At 38.5% G+C, this 13,297-nt stretch overlaps 1 protein-coding gene across 3 annotated transcripts in view; it reads right to left on the reverse strand.

The window, feature by feature from the left end:
- Positions 1–871: 871 nt before the first annotated feature.
- Positions 872–13,297, reverse strand: part of LOC120515014 (osteoclast stimulatory transmembrane protein) — a 45,653-nt gene continuing 33,227 nt past the window's right edge. Inside the window, exons 3-5 of one of the 3 annotated variants that reach the window (XR_005630565.1) lie at positions 8,370–8,443; positions 8,126–8,185; positions 4,153–4,240 (exon numbers count right to left, since the gene is read on the reverse strand). Coding sequence is in view for 2 of the 3 variants with exons in the window: in XM_039735700.1 (XP_039591634.1) it covers positions 4,010–4,240 (231 nt within the window). In the remaining variant the exon portion in view is untranslated. Of the gene's footprint in view, positions 4,241–8,125; positions 8,186–8,369; positions 8,444–13,297 lie in introns of all 3 variants that reach the window. The other 2 variants (XM_039735701.1, XM_039735700.1) reach the window with 2 other exon arrangements.

Here is a 13,297-nt window from a genome sequence, read left to right on the forward strand (position 1 = left end):
CAAGGGACGCTATTGGCGGATGGCTTAGAAGCTACCCAATCAGAGCATGTATTACATATTAACTAAAACTCCTCAATGCTATAAGATATGCTTCCCGTGCGGTGCTTGTTTGCTTCTCTCTATCTTTCTCGCTCTCTCTGCCTGACGGAGGGGGTGTGAGCAGAGGGGCTGTTTGCACAGAGGACACGGGCGCTCCTCTACAAAATGCCACTTTATCGCGGTGCTTCTGCATACTTAAAAGCACGTATTGATTTTTTGATTGTTTGCTTTTCTTAGCGAGCGCTCTCTCTGACATTATCTGCTCCTGACGGCGCTCTTTTGAAGAGAAGATATGTTTGCATTCTTTTAATTGTGAGAAAGAACTGTCATCTCTGTCTTGTCATGGAGCACAGTTTAAACGTTTGGCTAAAGGGTGCTATTTCATGTTTAGAGGGCTCTAATAATGTTAACAGGGTGGGAGAGTTTATAAGGACTTAAAATATATAAAAATAACAATACAAACATATGGTTTCTACTTCGCGGATTTTCACCTATCGCGGGGGGGTCTGGAACGCAACCAGGTGGTGTCCTAAAAGATGTCAATTAATCTCGTGGTCGTGATTTTCTTCAAGTCCTCCCCAGGTGTGATTATGTGAGGTCAAATGATCCTTTCAAAGATTTTGGACAGGTCCAGTTCACATAAGGAGATCTGGATCAGAGGTTACATTTTTCTCAAAAGGAGAAATGGATTGTATAGAAAATGTGATTGCCATTTCCTCATAGAGAATTCTGTAGGTGGACAGCCCCACTGACTCCTTTTTACTAAAGCATTTAAACCAAGTTGAACCTATATGAGGCAGCCAAGATTTCTAGCTGTACACCCTTTTCCTTTGCTCTCCCATTGTATTGTGTTGTATTACTCCCAAACCTCTCTGCTTTAAAGACGCAAAGTTTCTAATACCACTCCTGGGGCATACAATCTTACAATAATACATTCTAGATATTTTATTCAGGGGAGGATCTACAATTGGGGTGTTTTGGGTTTACACCCAGGGTCCTGTGATGGCAAGGGGCCTTTTCACCAACACCCCTCCACCCCACATGATGAAACAATTGAGTCTCTGTGCATGGAAATGACCAAAGCCACACCTGTTTAATGAAACAATGGAGAATCTGCACAGCCAACTGTGGAATATCACATGCCATTAAACTCTTTGTGGTGCTGCTAAGACACCTTAATCCTGGCTTGCTTTTAATACATTTGCTAAGTTAAAGCTTTGTAGAACAATGTAGCATTAGTCAAGCAATATCACCACTGATAATGAGGCGTGACTTATAGGAGTTCAAAAGCTTGCATAAATCAGACAAAACTTTTATTGTTTGTAAGCCAATATGGAATGTTTACAGTTGATATGGCCAACAGGGAAGTCAAAGTTAAAAACTAAATCCTAATGATATGGAGAGAAAGGTTTAATTAAATTTGGGCAGGTACAAGGAGGCACACAATCTTCAACAAGCTTACTGGTTGCAGCACTAGCCTTTAGGGAGAAACCATATGGGTGACTATAAGAAGAACCCTCACTTCTGTAAGTTGAAACTATGCGGTCTATAAACTAACAGCAATGGGATAGAATATAAAGCACAGCAAAGTGCTTTATTTAAAATAAAAGGACAAATGCAACAAATTGCAAAACACAGTGCAAAAATGTAACAATATGGTGATTAATAATTAATCAGTAGAAGTGGCTTACAGTACTATCATGCTTCCAATTCACAAAGGAAAAATGGTCACAAGGATGTCAAATTCAGACTCAGATCATCACACCTGGATATTGAATGACCCCCCTCCCACAACCACCACCGAGCCCCCATATCCACCCCAGTCATTTTTGTGGATGTCTTTGTTCCCTGAAGAGAAAGTAAGATTGTCAGTAAATGAACAGACAAACAAAAAAAAAAAATCTAACACCAAGTCTAAACTACCAATACCCTTTTTTTAAAGTTTTTTGAATAGAAGTAACTTTGATCCCTTGTATCCCATTAGAAGGCAAACCCCTGGGTTTAGCTGATATGGCACATACAAGTTCAAGTCCTTTTGATAATTTTTTTCTGGTTTACTCTTTATCATAAATGTGCAATTTTCTGCACAACACAAGCCTAAACATTAGGGTTTTTCAGGAAAAGAGGGCCAAAAATAAGAGAGACCCCCCCAAACAGCTTGACATCTTGCATAACTAGACATTAAGACAAGTCGAACAAGATGTCATATGTGGAGCATTTCTTACCCCAGTGATTCAGAAGGAGCAAGACTAAAAAGACATTCTTATAATCACAAAATGCTAAAAGCCTCAAAAAAGCTAGAAAACTGACTACTACATAGTCACATGAGACTGACATCTGGAAACACTCTGCTCAGATAAAAGCATAAGAAGAAAGCATTTATGGAAGAAGGATTCAGGTCACTCAGATCCAGTTAGGTCCCCCAGTTGCCTCCTGTGGACAAAATGCTCATTACAAGGAGCCACGGAGCGGTCTCAGTGGTAACAAACAAAATGGCAAGCTAAGAAACATCCAGTTGGGTGGCCACCATAGTGAATTTCCTTAGGACCATAACAATAAAGGGTTATGAGACAGTGAAGTGAAGAATAAGGCATTACTCCAATGGACTTAATCCAGGCTGCACTGGCCTGCTTTAGTCTTTGCACATTCAAAATGTTTTAAGCCAAGGACATAAACTTAAATGCCCTAAAATATCAAAGCATTAGCAATAGAAATCATGAAGAACCTTTGGTTGAAGAGAGAGTCCATCAAAGAATTCTTTACAAATAAATTAAAAAATCTCACAAAAGACTCAAAGAACGCAAAATGATTTTCCAAAACAGTAAACTGGTCCAAAACATAATACAAAAGAATTCAGGAACAGACAAAAATTCAACAAAGCATAAAAAATCAATAAGAAGACAAAGATAACACACAATGAATACTCTGAGGTCAATGTACCGCTGACCTGAACTTCCTGCACTCTGACCAAAAGAGTCAGGGGGCGGTTCAGGGATGGTGATGTCAGGGTGGCCCCACTTCACAGGGTACCACCCACAAAACACAAGGTACATAGGATAACATAGTTTTACACATAGAAACATAATACATAAATGGAACACTATTAATATAAAATGAATAATTACACTTTAGACTAGACCAGCAAGACATCAAAAAGAAATACAAACGTAGGTCAGGGAACCCAGTCTGGCAGACGCATAACAGTGATGATCCATGTCGAGCTCCACAGTGAAGTAAGGGTTCTTGTAACATCTTTCCTTGCAGCTCTAGAGAAAGTTAGAGCGTGTTTTCCTTTAGAAACTGACATTTAGATCGACTAGCAAACTAATGATGAGAATTCTCTTCAGGTAAGCATTCTGAAAGACCTAATTAGCAATTACCGGTGAATGACATGCTGTCACATGTGTGGTGTCAGCAGACTACAGTGAAGGACCAACAATGCTCGATTCATGAGGTGGGTGAGTTACAATCAGAAGCTCACAGTAAGGTGGACATGCATTGGCACATTCATGGTAGGCGACACAAATACATCTTCAGAATAAAGGGCACGTTGGAAGCCAATGATCTAAAAAGGCCTTGAATGAAAAGACAATCCAATAGACATTATTGTTTTTTTTTCCAAGGACAGCACAGTGAATCAGTGATACATCTTAGGAATTGATGGCAAGGTAAGAGCATGAGACAAATAACACAGAGAACAGATCCTGTGCTGATTGATCAGTTTCTTCACTCAGTCATTTTGTGCTTTACTGTATATCGTACCTTTTAGTAAAGGTTGAATAGACCAGCATCACCTATAGGCTTCTATACTGGAAATGTCCAGAAACACAAAACCCGGCCATTTGTGTGAACTCATAAACGAAGATCTGTGACTCTTGTCTTCTAAGACACAAACAGGAACAGGAATGCATTTGCTTTCTTTTCAGCTGCATTATTCATTTTGCCTTACTGGAGTTCACTTTTCTTCTTTTCATGTGAAAAATGAAGCAACAATTTTATTATGCAAGCGTGAAATGAAAACTTCCAATGTTGTAACAAGACAAGCAATGATGTAGAGGAGGACAAGGAGCACAGGAACAGTAGCGTCGGGCTCTGATGGGCTTACTATACAGCTCGGGGATGTGACAGTGAAGTTCCAAGTGATTGACTTCATGTGGGTGGTAGATGGCAAGTGGATAATCATTGGTATTGATATTTGTTCCTGGAGGGAGCACAATAAATAGGTTTAAATGAACAGCTCACTCTGTCTACTTGCTCATTATAACCATTTGCTGTTTTTTTCCTGAATTCTCACACTTCCCTTTTAATGTGCGAGGCACTGGGGTGCAGCTATTAATACGTTGTAACCGGCAGTGCCCATTTCTGGCCTGAAAAGATGGATGATTAGCACACTCCACATCCCCTATTGTGTATCTGTTTTCTTAACCAACTTATTCCATTATAGAAGAGCTAATCCTAAGCCAAGAACCTCAGGTTCAAGAAAGGAAGCCACTCTGAACTGAATGTCAGTCCCTCATAGAGCGCAGTCAAACACTTCAGTTTTAGATCAATTCAGAGACATTGATTAACTAACACACAAATGTTATGGACATGGAGGAAATTCAATCCTCCAGAGAAAAACTCACATTGATATATGGAGAATGTGCAAACTCCACACGGACAGTGTGGCCAGTCTAACAATGGAATCCTGGTAGTTGGAGCTATGAGGTAGCAGAACTAATTCCTGCACCACCAGACCATCTAGATGTCTGGTTTGATCCAAAATTTGTGTTGCACTGAAAATGTTTGTCTTCTCAGCAGCTTTTGTCATGGTGTGTATATGGATCAAATTTATGTATTGGCCATTTGGTGGTCTGGATAGCACATTGAGCAAGACTGTTGTAAAAAGGATTATACAATAAATTGAAATGATTAATTCTGTCTATCTATCCACCCATCTTTAAATTCATTTCACGGTCATGAGTGGCTGGACCCTATTCTGCTAGCATTCTGCCAGCTCTCATTCTCAATGTGCTCCTGCATTTTTGTTGTTTTGTTTTGATAGAATTTTTCCAGTGTTTTTCATTTCCATCCATCAATTTTCAAAATCTCTTCATTCAGTTCAAGGTTGCAGAGCTAAAGCCTGTCTAGCAGCATTGGACTCAAAGTGAGAACAAGTTCTGGAATTCTCATCAGACCACTGCAGCACATTCACTCCCACGAGGTCAATTTATAGTCACCAATTAACCTAAAATACATGCAGCTTTGGGACATGTGGGTAAAACTCACACAGACAAATAGGGAAAGCATGCAAATTCAACACAGGCAGTGACCAGACCTTTATTTGAGGAGCTATGAGACCGCAGCAGGCATTCCTTAACACTATCTGGAGATCCTCTAGTGGAAGAGCAATTGCAGTTTTTGTTACATTGAATATTATGGTATATTATATTACATCAACCATATGTGTTGGGGTGCATGGAGCTTCCTAGAATTATATGGATTACTCATTGCTGAGGTCTTTACTGTTTATTCTTAAGTAAACAGTTAAATTAGTTAAGTATTAGTAAATGAAATGGACAACAGGGGTCTCAGAATGTTATGTTACTGTCTTTTTAAAATATCTAATCTGAGACTAGCTGACTTTAATGAATTTTACATAAGTACTGTATATACAAAAGAGTAGGATAAATCTGAATAACTGAATGCTGGTGGACACTTGAAATCCAATGTATGTGAAGATGGAATGACTGAGGTTGGAGCAAGGCTTCACATCGTTCACAATGGTCAGGTCCAATGAACATGACTGAAAGCAGACTAGTTCATTTTTACTTGTATTTATCTGGTCCAAAACTATAAAATATTGCTTTAAGAAGCCATTCTGTATAATTGGACAGAGGCTAAAAAGGGTAGCTACAGTTCATCCATCTGTTTAATGAACACAGTTAACTCTAAGGGATGCTCGCAAAGATTACACCAACTTTGAGCACAACCAAGGGGTGAAGTATGTGGGGTCCTGGAGGATATTTAACTCTTTGGACAACCTTTAGGCTTAAAAATCAAAATTGCAAGGGGCTCTGAAAATACATTTTTAAAAGATATCTACTCTCTCTCTCTCTGTATATATATATATATATATATATATATATATATATATATATATATATATATATATATATATATATATATATATAAAATCCTAAGCCTAAAAGTGCAACGATTTTGTGCAACGATTTTATGTGATGTTTTTATGCCACTTTTTTCTCATGCTTTAAATCTGGCTTATTGTAAAACCTACATATATTTGTTTGGTATCATTCTTTTCAGAATTTATTGAACTTTAATATGATTTGGTTAGATTTTCAGATTCTTATTCAGTTTTTAAATTAAAAACTAAAAAATGTCATGTCCCACGAGATGAGACTTTGTGCCAAAAGATTTAAGCACGCCGGGGGGCGGAAATAAAAGACAAAAAGTAGGACAACTGATGTACAGGCTTTTAAATGTTCGATGTGCTGCGCAAGGTGCAGATCACATGGCATGGCAGTAGCAAAAAAAACTGTATTTGTTTCCCATTGTATCACCGTTTAAGAGGAGGGTTTTGGAGGAGTGACCACATTTCCTTGGGGTGTGTTCAGCACCCCTCTTCATAACATAAGTAGCAGAGATGCAAAGTGGCTGGCGTGTAGCGCAGGCTGGTGGGGTTGGGGGACGAAGCGATCATGGGGCGAACGCCCTATAAATAATAATTTTTCTTTTGTACATTTACAGATTCTGCAATGGGCTGGTGCCCTGCCCGGGGTTGGTTCCTAACTTGTGCTGGCTGGGATTGGCTCCAGCAGACCCCTGTGACCCTGTGTTAGGATTTAGTGAGTTGGAGACTGACTGACTGATTTTACAGATTTTCTTACAGATTTTACTGATATTCTGGCCGCAACTGGGGGTTTGGCGCCGAAGGAGCCAGGGGAGCACCTAATGGAGTTATAAATTGCTCTATCTCCTTTACTAAGTTCCCAAGAAAGTATTGAAGCAGCCAGTAACAGATTATCATAGACTGCTGGGTAGGTAGCTGTCTGGAGATGATACAGAAGTCTGGTGGAGCAAGACACTTGAGTGGCAGCAGACCAGCCACCAGGGAAAATGACGATAAATCATGAAAAAGGGGGGTATAGAAAAAAAGTGTACACATGAGTCCCACATAGCCATTAGCTTTTTTTCCCCTTGGTAACAGGGGTACTGAAAAGTGTGATTGTGGATAGAGAAAAGTAAATAGAGACTGATGTTCATGTTGCAGAGACTCTTGAAACATCTTGCTTCTGGCCCCTTTGCTCTTGGTTAACTGTAGTCCAGCTGCAAAACTGGTCTGTTGCAGGGTGGAAAATTTGCAATAACCTCATCCACATGATGAAATAGCCATTTTAGTGGCATATAGCATCTAAGTATAAAAGAAGACATGTGAACAGATTTGTTGGTAACCTTGCAGCTCATTAAAAAGTGCTATATGCCTCCTAAAAAGTGATGAAATGGAAAGGAACTGCACCATGTACACCTGCATGCCTTTAATATGTCAGTGAGTAAAGCAAAGCCAGTGTGAAAAGAGATAAACTATTGCTCATTCTACAAAGATATTCTAAAATGGCCTGGACACATTTGTTGGTACCCATAGAAAAGATCAAATCTAATTGGATTAGAGTGATTTTTGAAACTAGCTGTTGTCTTTAATCAGTATCACAATCAGTCATTCAGATTATTTAACTGGAAAAAATAGTCACTCTGCTGTTAGGGTATCACACTGAACATGGACCAGAGAAAGTAAAGAGTTGTCTGAGGAGAACAGAAAGAAAATTATACACAAACATGTTAAATGCAAAGGCAATAAGACCATCTCCAAGCAACTTGACGTTCCTGTGACAACAGTTCGAAACATTATTAAGAAGTTTAAGTTCCATGGGACTTTAGTCAACCTCATTGAACATGGCTGCAGGAGAAATATTGACCCCAGAATGACCAGAAGGATAGTGAGAATGTTAGAGAAAAAGCCAAGGGCAACTTCCAAAGAGATACAAGCTGAACTCCAAGGTAAAGGTTCATTAGTGTCTTATCGTACCATCTCTCTCACTTTTTGAGTGAAGTTGGGCTCAATGGAAGAAGATTTGGGAGGACTCCACTGTTGAAAGAAAAAACATAAAAAAGCCAGATAGGAATTTGCTAAAATGTATACTGACAAGTTAATTTTTTCTGGGAGAATGTCCTATGGACAAACGAGACAAAACTAGAACTTTTTGACAAGTCACGCCAGCTTTATATTTAAAGACGAAAAAATGAAGTTTTCAAAGAAAGGAACATCATACCACTGTGGAATATGGAGGAGGCTTGGTTTGTTTCAAGGTTGCTTTGCTGCGTCTGGCATGGGGGTGCATTGAGTCTGTGCAGGGAACAATGAAATTTCAAGACAATCAAGACATTCTGGTGCAAAACATACTGCCCAGTAACAGAAAGCTGTCTCTATCACAGTTCATGGATCCTCTAATAGTAGCTGAAAGTACCCAGGAATGGCTAAGAACACCACGTTGGGCTATTGTGAAGTATAATACAATACAATGCAATTCATTTTTGTATAGCCCAAAATCACACAAGAAGTGCCACAATGGGCTTTAACAGGCCCTGCCTCTTGACAGCCCCCAGCCTTGACTCTCTAAGAAGACAAGGAAAAACTCCCAAAAAAACCCTTGTAGGGAAAAAATGAAAGAAACCTTAGGAAAGGCAGTTCAAAAAGAGATCCCTTTCCAGGTAGGTTGGGCATGCAGTGGGTGTCAAAAAGAAGGGGATCAATACAACACAGTACACAGAACAGAATAAATCCTCAATACAGTATAAAAATTATTTTACAAGTACGGAGCAGAATTTACCAGTAGATGATATCACATAATATGATTTGGATTTGTTTAGAGTCCTGGAGACCTCAGCCATCAAGCTGCCTCCCACATTTAGGCAGTGCTGGGCCAGCCAATCCGATGAAAGGACCCCTCTACCCCACGATTCCTGCAATCCTCCATCAGGGATGACTTTACAAAACAACTTGGCAGGTGGGCCATGGCACCAAGTGCCACATTTGAGTATCGAGAAGAGAAACAGAATAAGTGAGGGTTAGTAACAAATTATAACTATCATGTTGCTTATGTTTTAGTGCTAATGACTAACAACAGAGATGAAGTCTGTGCAGTTAATCAGCAGCTTTAGTCAGGGTATGCTAAACTGAAGTAGTGAGTCTTCAGCCGGGATTTAAAAGCTGAGACCGAAGGGGCATCTCTTATAGTAGCAGGCAGTTTAGGGGCCCTGTAACTAAAAGCTCAACCTCCCACTGTTATTTCATTAATTCTTGAGATCTTAATGTGCACTCTGGTTTGTAAGTTATGATAAGTTCAGACAACTTAGCCATTTAATGCTTTATATGTTAAAAGGAGGATTTTGAAATGTGCCCTAAACTTAACTGGGAGCCAGTGTAAGGAATTAAGAACTGGATTTATGTGTTTGTATTTTCTTGTTCTTGTAATAAGTCTTGCAGCAGCATTTTGAATTAACTGGAGGCCGTATAAAGAACCGTTTGAACATCCAGTGAACACTGCATTGCAGTAGTCAATCCTACTAGAAATAAATGCATGAATTAATTTCTCACAATTTTGTTTATTTAGAAAGCGCCTTAATTTCCCAACATTTTTAAGATGGAAGAAACATGATTTGGACAACTTTGTAATATGTGCTTTAAATGACATGCTAGAGTCAAAGAGAACTCCTAGATTGCGGGCTGATTCAGTAAAATTAATGGGGATTCCTACTGAGTTAAATGATGACAAAATATTGTTGTGATCAGCGCCATTCCCTCCAACAATTAACATCTCTGTTTCATCTGTGTTTAAAGACAAGAAGTTCTCATCCATCCACTCCTTTATTTCACTAACACAACTAATTAAAGATAACATCGGAGAAACTTCATTTGATCAAAAAGAAAGGTATAACTGGGTGTCATCTGCATACAAGTGAAAATTAACAATATGTTTCCTAATGATAAATCCCAGTGGAAACAGGTAAAGTGAAATCAGTAAAGGTCCCAGTACTGAGCCCTGCAGGACACCATATCTCACTTCTGTGTATAATGATGGAGTCCTGTCAGCACATTTCTGTACATATTGGAATCGATTTGATAAATAAGAACTAAACCAAGCGAGCACAGTACCTGTAAGCCCAACATCATTTTCTAGCCTGTGCAGTAAAATAGAATGGTCAATGGTGTCAAATGCTGCACTTAAGTCTAACAACATAATTACAGTGGAGTTTCCTTCATCAGAGGATATCAGAATGTCATTTACAACCCGCATTAGTGCCATTTCTGTACTATGACCAGTGCGGAAACCAGACTGGAATTTCTCAAATAAATTGTAATGCGTAATTGGCGACTACTTTTTCTAGTATTTTAGAGAGAAAGGGTAAATTTGAAATAGGCCTATAATTATTTAGTATGTAGTAGACCCACTAGGTCTGACTTTTTAAGTAATGGTTTAATGACTGACACTTTTAGTGCATCAGGTACTGTGCCATGCAATAATGAACTATTGATAATGTTTAGAATAGGTGTTGCAAGAATATCCATTGCACTTTTACTAGTTTTTACTAGTTTTGTTGGCACTGGATCTAGGGAACAAGTAGTGGGCTTCATTTTAGAAATTAAAGTTAAGACTTCCTGCTCAGTTACAGGATTAAAATTACTAAAGTGCTGAATGCAATGTGAGACAGGGTCTGCTAAGCTAGTATTTGGTTTGTACTGTGATGCTGAGGTTTGGGATCTTATATTTTTAATTTTCTTATTGAAGAAGTTCATAAAGTCTGTACTGCTAATATATGTTGGTATTTTGCACTGTAGATCTGAATTCCCATTTGTTAATTTAGCAACTGTTCTAAACAGTACCTGAGGATTTTTATTATTGCTATCTATTATTGTAGAATAGTATTCTGAGCAAGCTTTGAAGAGGGCTTTTTTATATTTTTTAACACTCTCTGTCCATGCAATTTGAAAGACATGTAGCATTGTTGTTCTCCATCTGCGCTCCAGTTTTTGACACTCTAATTTAAGAGCTCGAGTGTTTTTGTTAAACCAGAGAGAGTTTCTATGTGCTTTGATCACTTTTGTTTTAAGGGGAGCCACTGTGTCCAGAGCATCTATCAAGGTCACATTGGCAATGTGATGTTAGCTGATTGTTTTCCACCTTTACACTCGACTTACTCAAAGTATCTATAAATTTTGAAGCAGAAGTACAATCTAGATGTCTCACTGTCTTTGTTTTAATCTGTGAGTGTGTTGGCAAGGGCAGGACTTAATCAAATGTAATTAAGTGGTGATCGGAAAAAACTTCATTTAATAGAGTAATATTAAAATTTTGAATTTCAAGTTTGTAAGTTATAATTAAATTTAATGTGTGGTTATGATTATGAGTTGGACCATTGACAATCTGACAAAATCCTGCTGAATTTAACAAATAAGTAAAACATTTGCTAAAAGTGTCAGTTTCCACATGAATGTGTACCTTAAAATCCCCCATCAGTACAACGTGATCATAATTTATAGCCAAATCAGATAAATGGTTGCTAAATTCAGTCATGAACAATGAATATGGCCCTGGTGGTCTGTAGACTAGCACTATAATTGTGTTGGAATCTGTTTTAAATATTTAAAATGAATGCCTCAAAGGATGTAAAGTCACCTACATTTTTAGATGTGATTTGCATTTTGTTACAATGAATTATTCCAAGGCCTCCTCTTCGACCAGATTCTCTAGACTTATGAAGGAACGAGTATTCATCTGGTGACGCCTCAGCTAGGGGAACAGTGTCACATTTACTAAGCCAAGTTTCAGTGAGAAGACACTGATCAGATTTTGTACTTAACATAATATCATTTACAAAAACAGCTTTACTGCCAAGAGAGCAAATGTTCAATAAGCAGCATTTAAAACTGCATGGTTCTTTCTGAACTGGTGATATATTTTTTGTTTTAATTTGAAGTAAATTTCTATTACAAATGCCACTGGTGGAGGGTCTGGTTTTATCCCTTGGTCTAATTATACTCTTTATTGTTTGGTTATTAAGTAATTTAAGGTTTGCATCAAGACTAAATTTACTGGATGCCCCACAACAGGGATTATGGGTAACAGCTTCAGGATAGTAACAGGTGGGATAAACAACAGCCTGTGATTTAAGATCACATGACTGCAGCCTAGATGGTGCTCTAATCAGTCAACCAGGCAGTTTTGCTGTCATATTTTGGGATAATACATAAGATCCCCTCCAGTTAGGATGAAGACCATCTCTTCTGAAAAATCCAGGCTTTTCCCAAAAATCATCCCAATTGTTCACAAAGGCTATGCTTTCATGTTAAGTGACCTTCTAGGAGCCCTAATATGAATCCTATCAAACATCTATGGAAAGACCTGAAACATGCAGTCTGGAGAAGGCCTCCTTAAAACCTGACACAGTTGGAGCAGTTTGCTCAGGAAGAGCAGGCCAAACTACATGTGGACAGGTGCACAAGTTTCAATGAGAGCTACAGGAACAGCTTGTTTGCAGTGATTACCTCTAAAGGATTTGCACCATAATTTTAGGTTAAGGGTCCAATCATTTTCTGCCCATGCTATTTTCATCTTTGTTATTCTTAAATATATTGAGTATAACCAAAACTCTAAAGCATAGCCCAATCAGTACATAATAATAAACAATGATGGGTGCCAATTACTTTTGTTAGTTTCAAGCCATTTCAGAGACAATTGTGGGTTCTTCTTTTTTTGTGGAAGGGTACCAACAAATTTTTCCAGATCTGTATAAATGAAAAACGGGTTGTTCTATCTAATCCTGGACAGAAGCACAAGATGGCATGGATTTAGTTGGCAGATTGCATATTCATGTAACGTGCAGTTCGTCTATTTAAGATTTATATGTTTTAATGGAAAGCAGTTATTGATTATTCCATATTACAAGAGTGATCATTTAGTGTTCATCCAACACTTGAGTATTAAAGGAAACTCTGCTTATCATGAGGTATTTCACACACTGGGCACAACCCAGGAAAGGTGACTTCTCTGTTAAAGGACATGCACTATCTCACAATTCCTCAGGCCTCCTCAAACAACCTCTTTGCAATAATATGGTATCCAAATATTTTCACTGCTCCTTCTAAGCCCCCAAGCTAATCCATGGCCCCTTGTGCTCACAGCCCCACCCCAATTTGGAG

The sequence above is a fragment of the Polypterus senegalus genome, chromosome 14 (genome assembly GCF_016835505.1).
Source record: "Polypterus senegalus isolate Bchr_013 chromosome 14, ASM1683550v1, whole genome shotgun sequence".
Lineage (NCBI taxonomy): Eukaryota > Metazoa > Chordata > Cladistia > Polypteriformes > Polypteridae > Polypterus > Polypterus senegalus.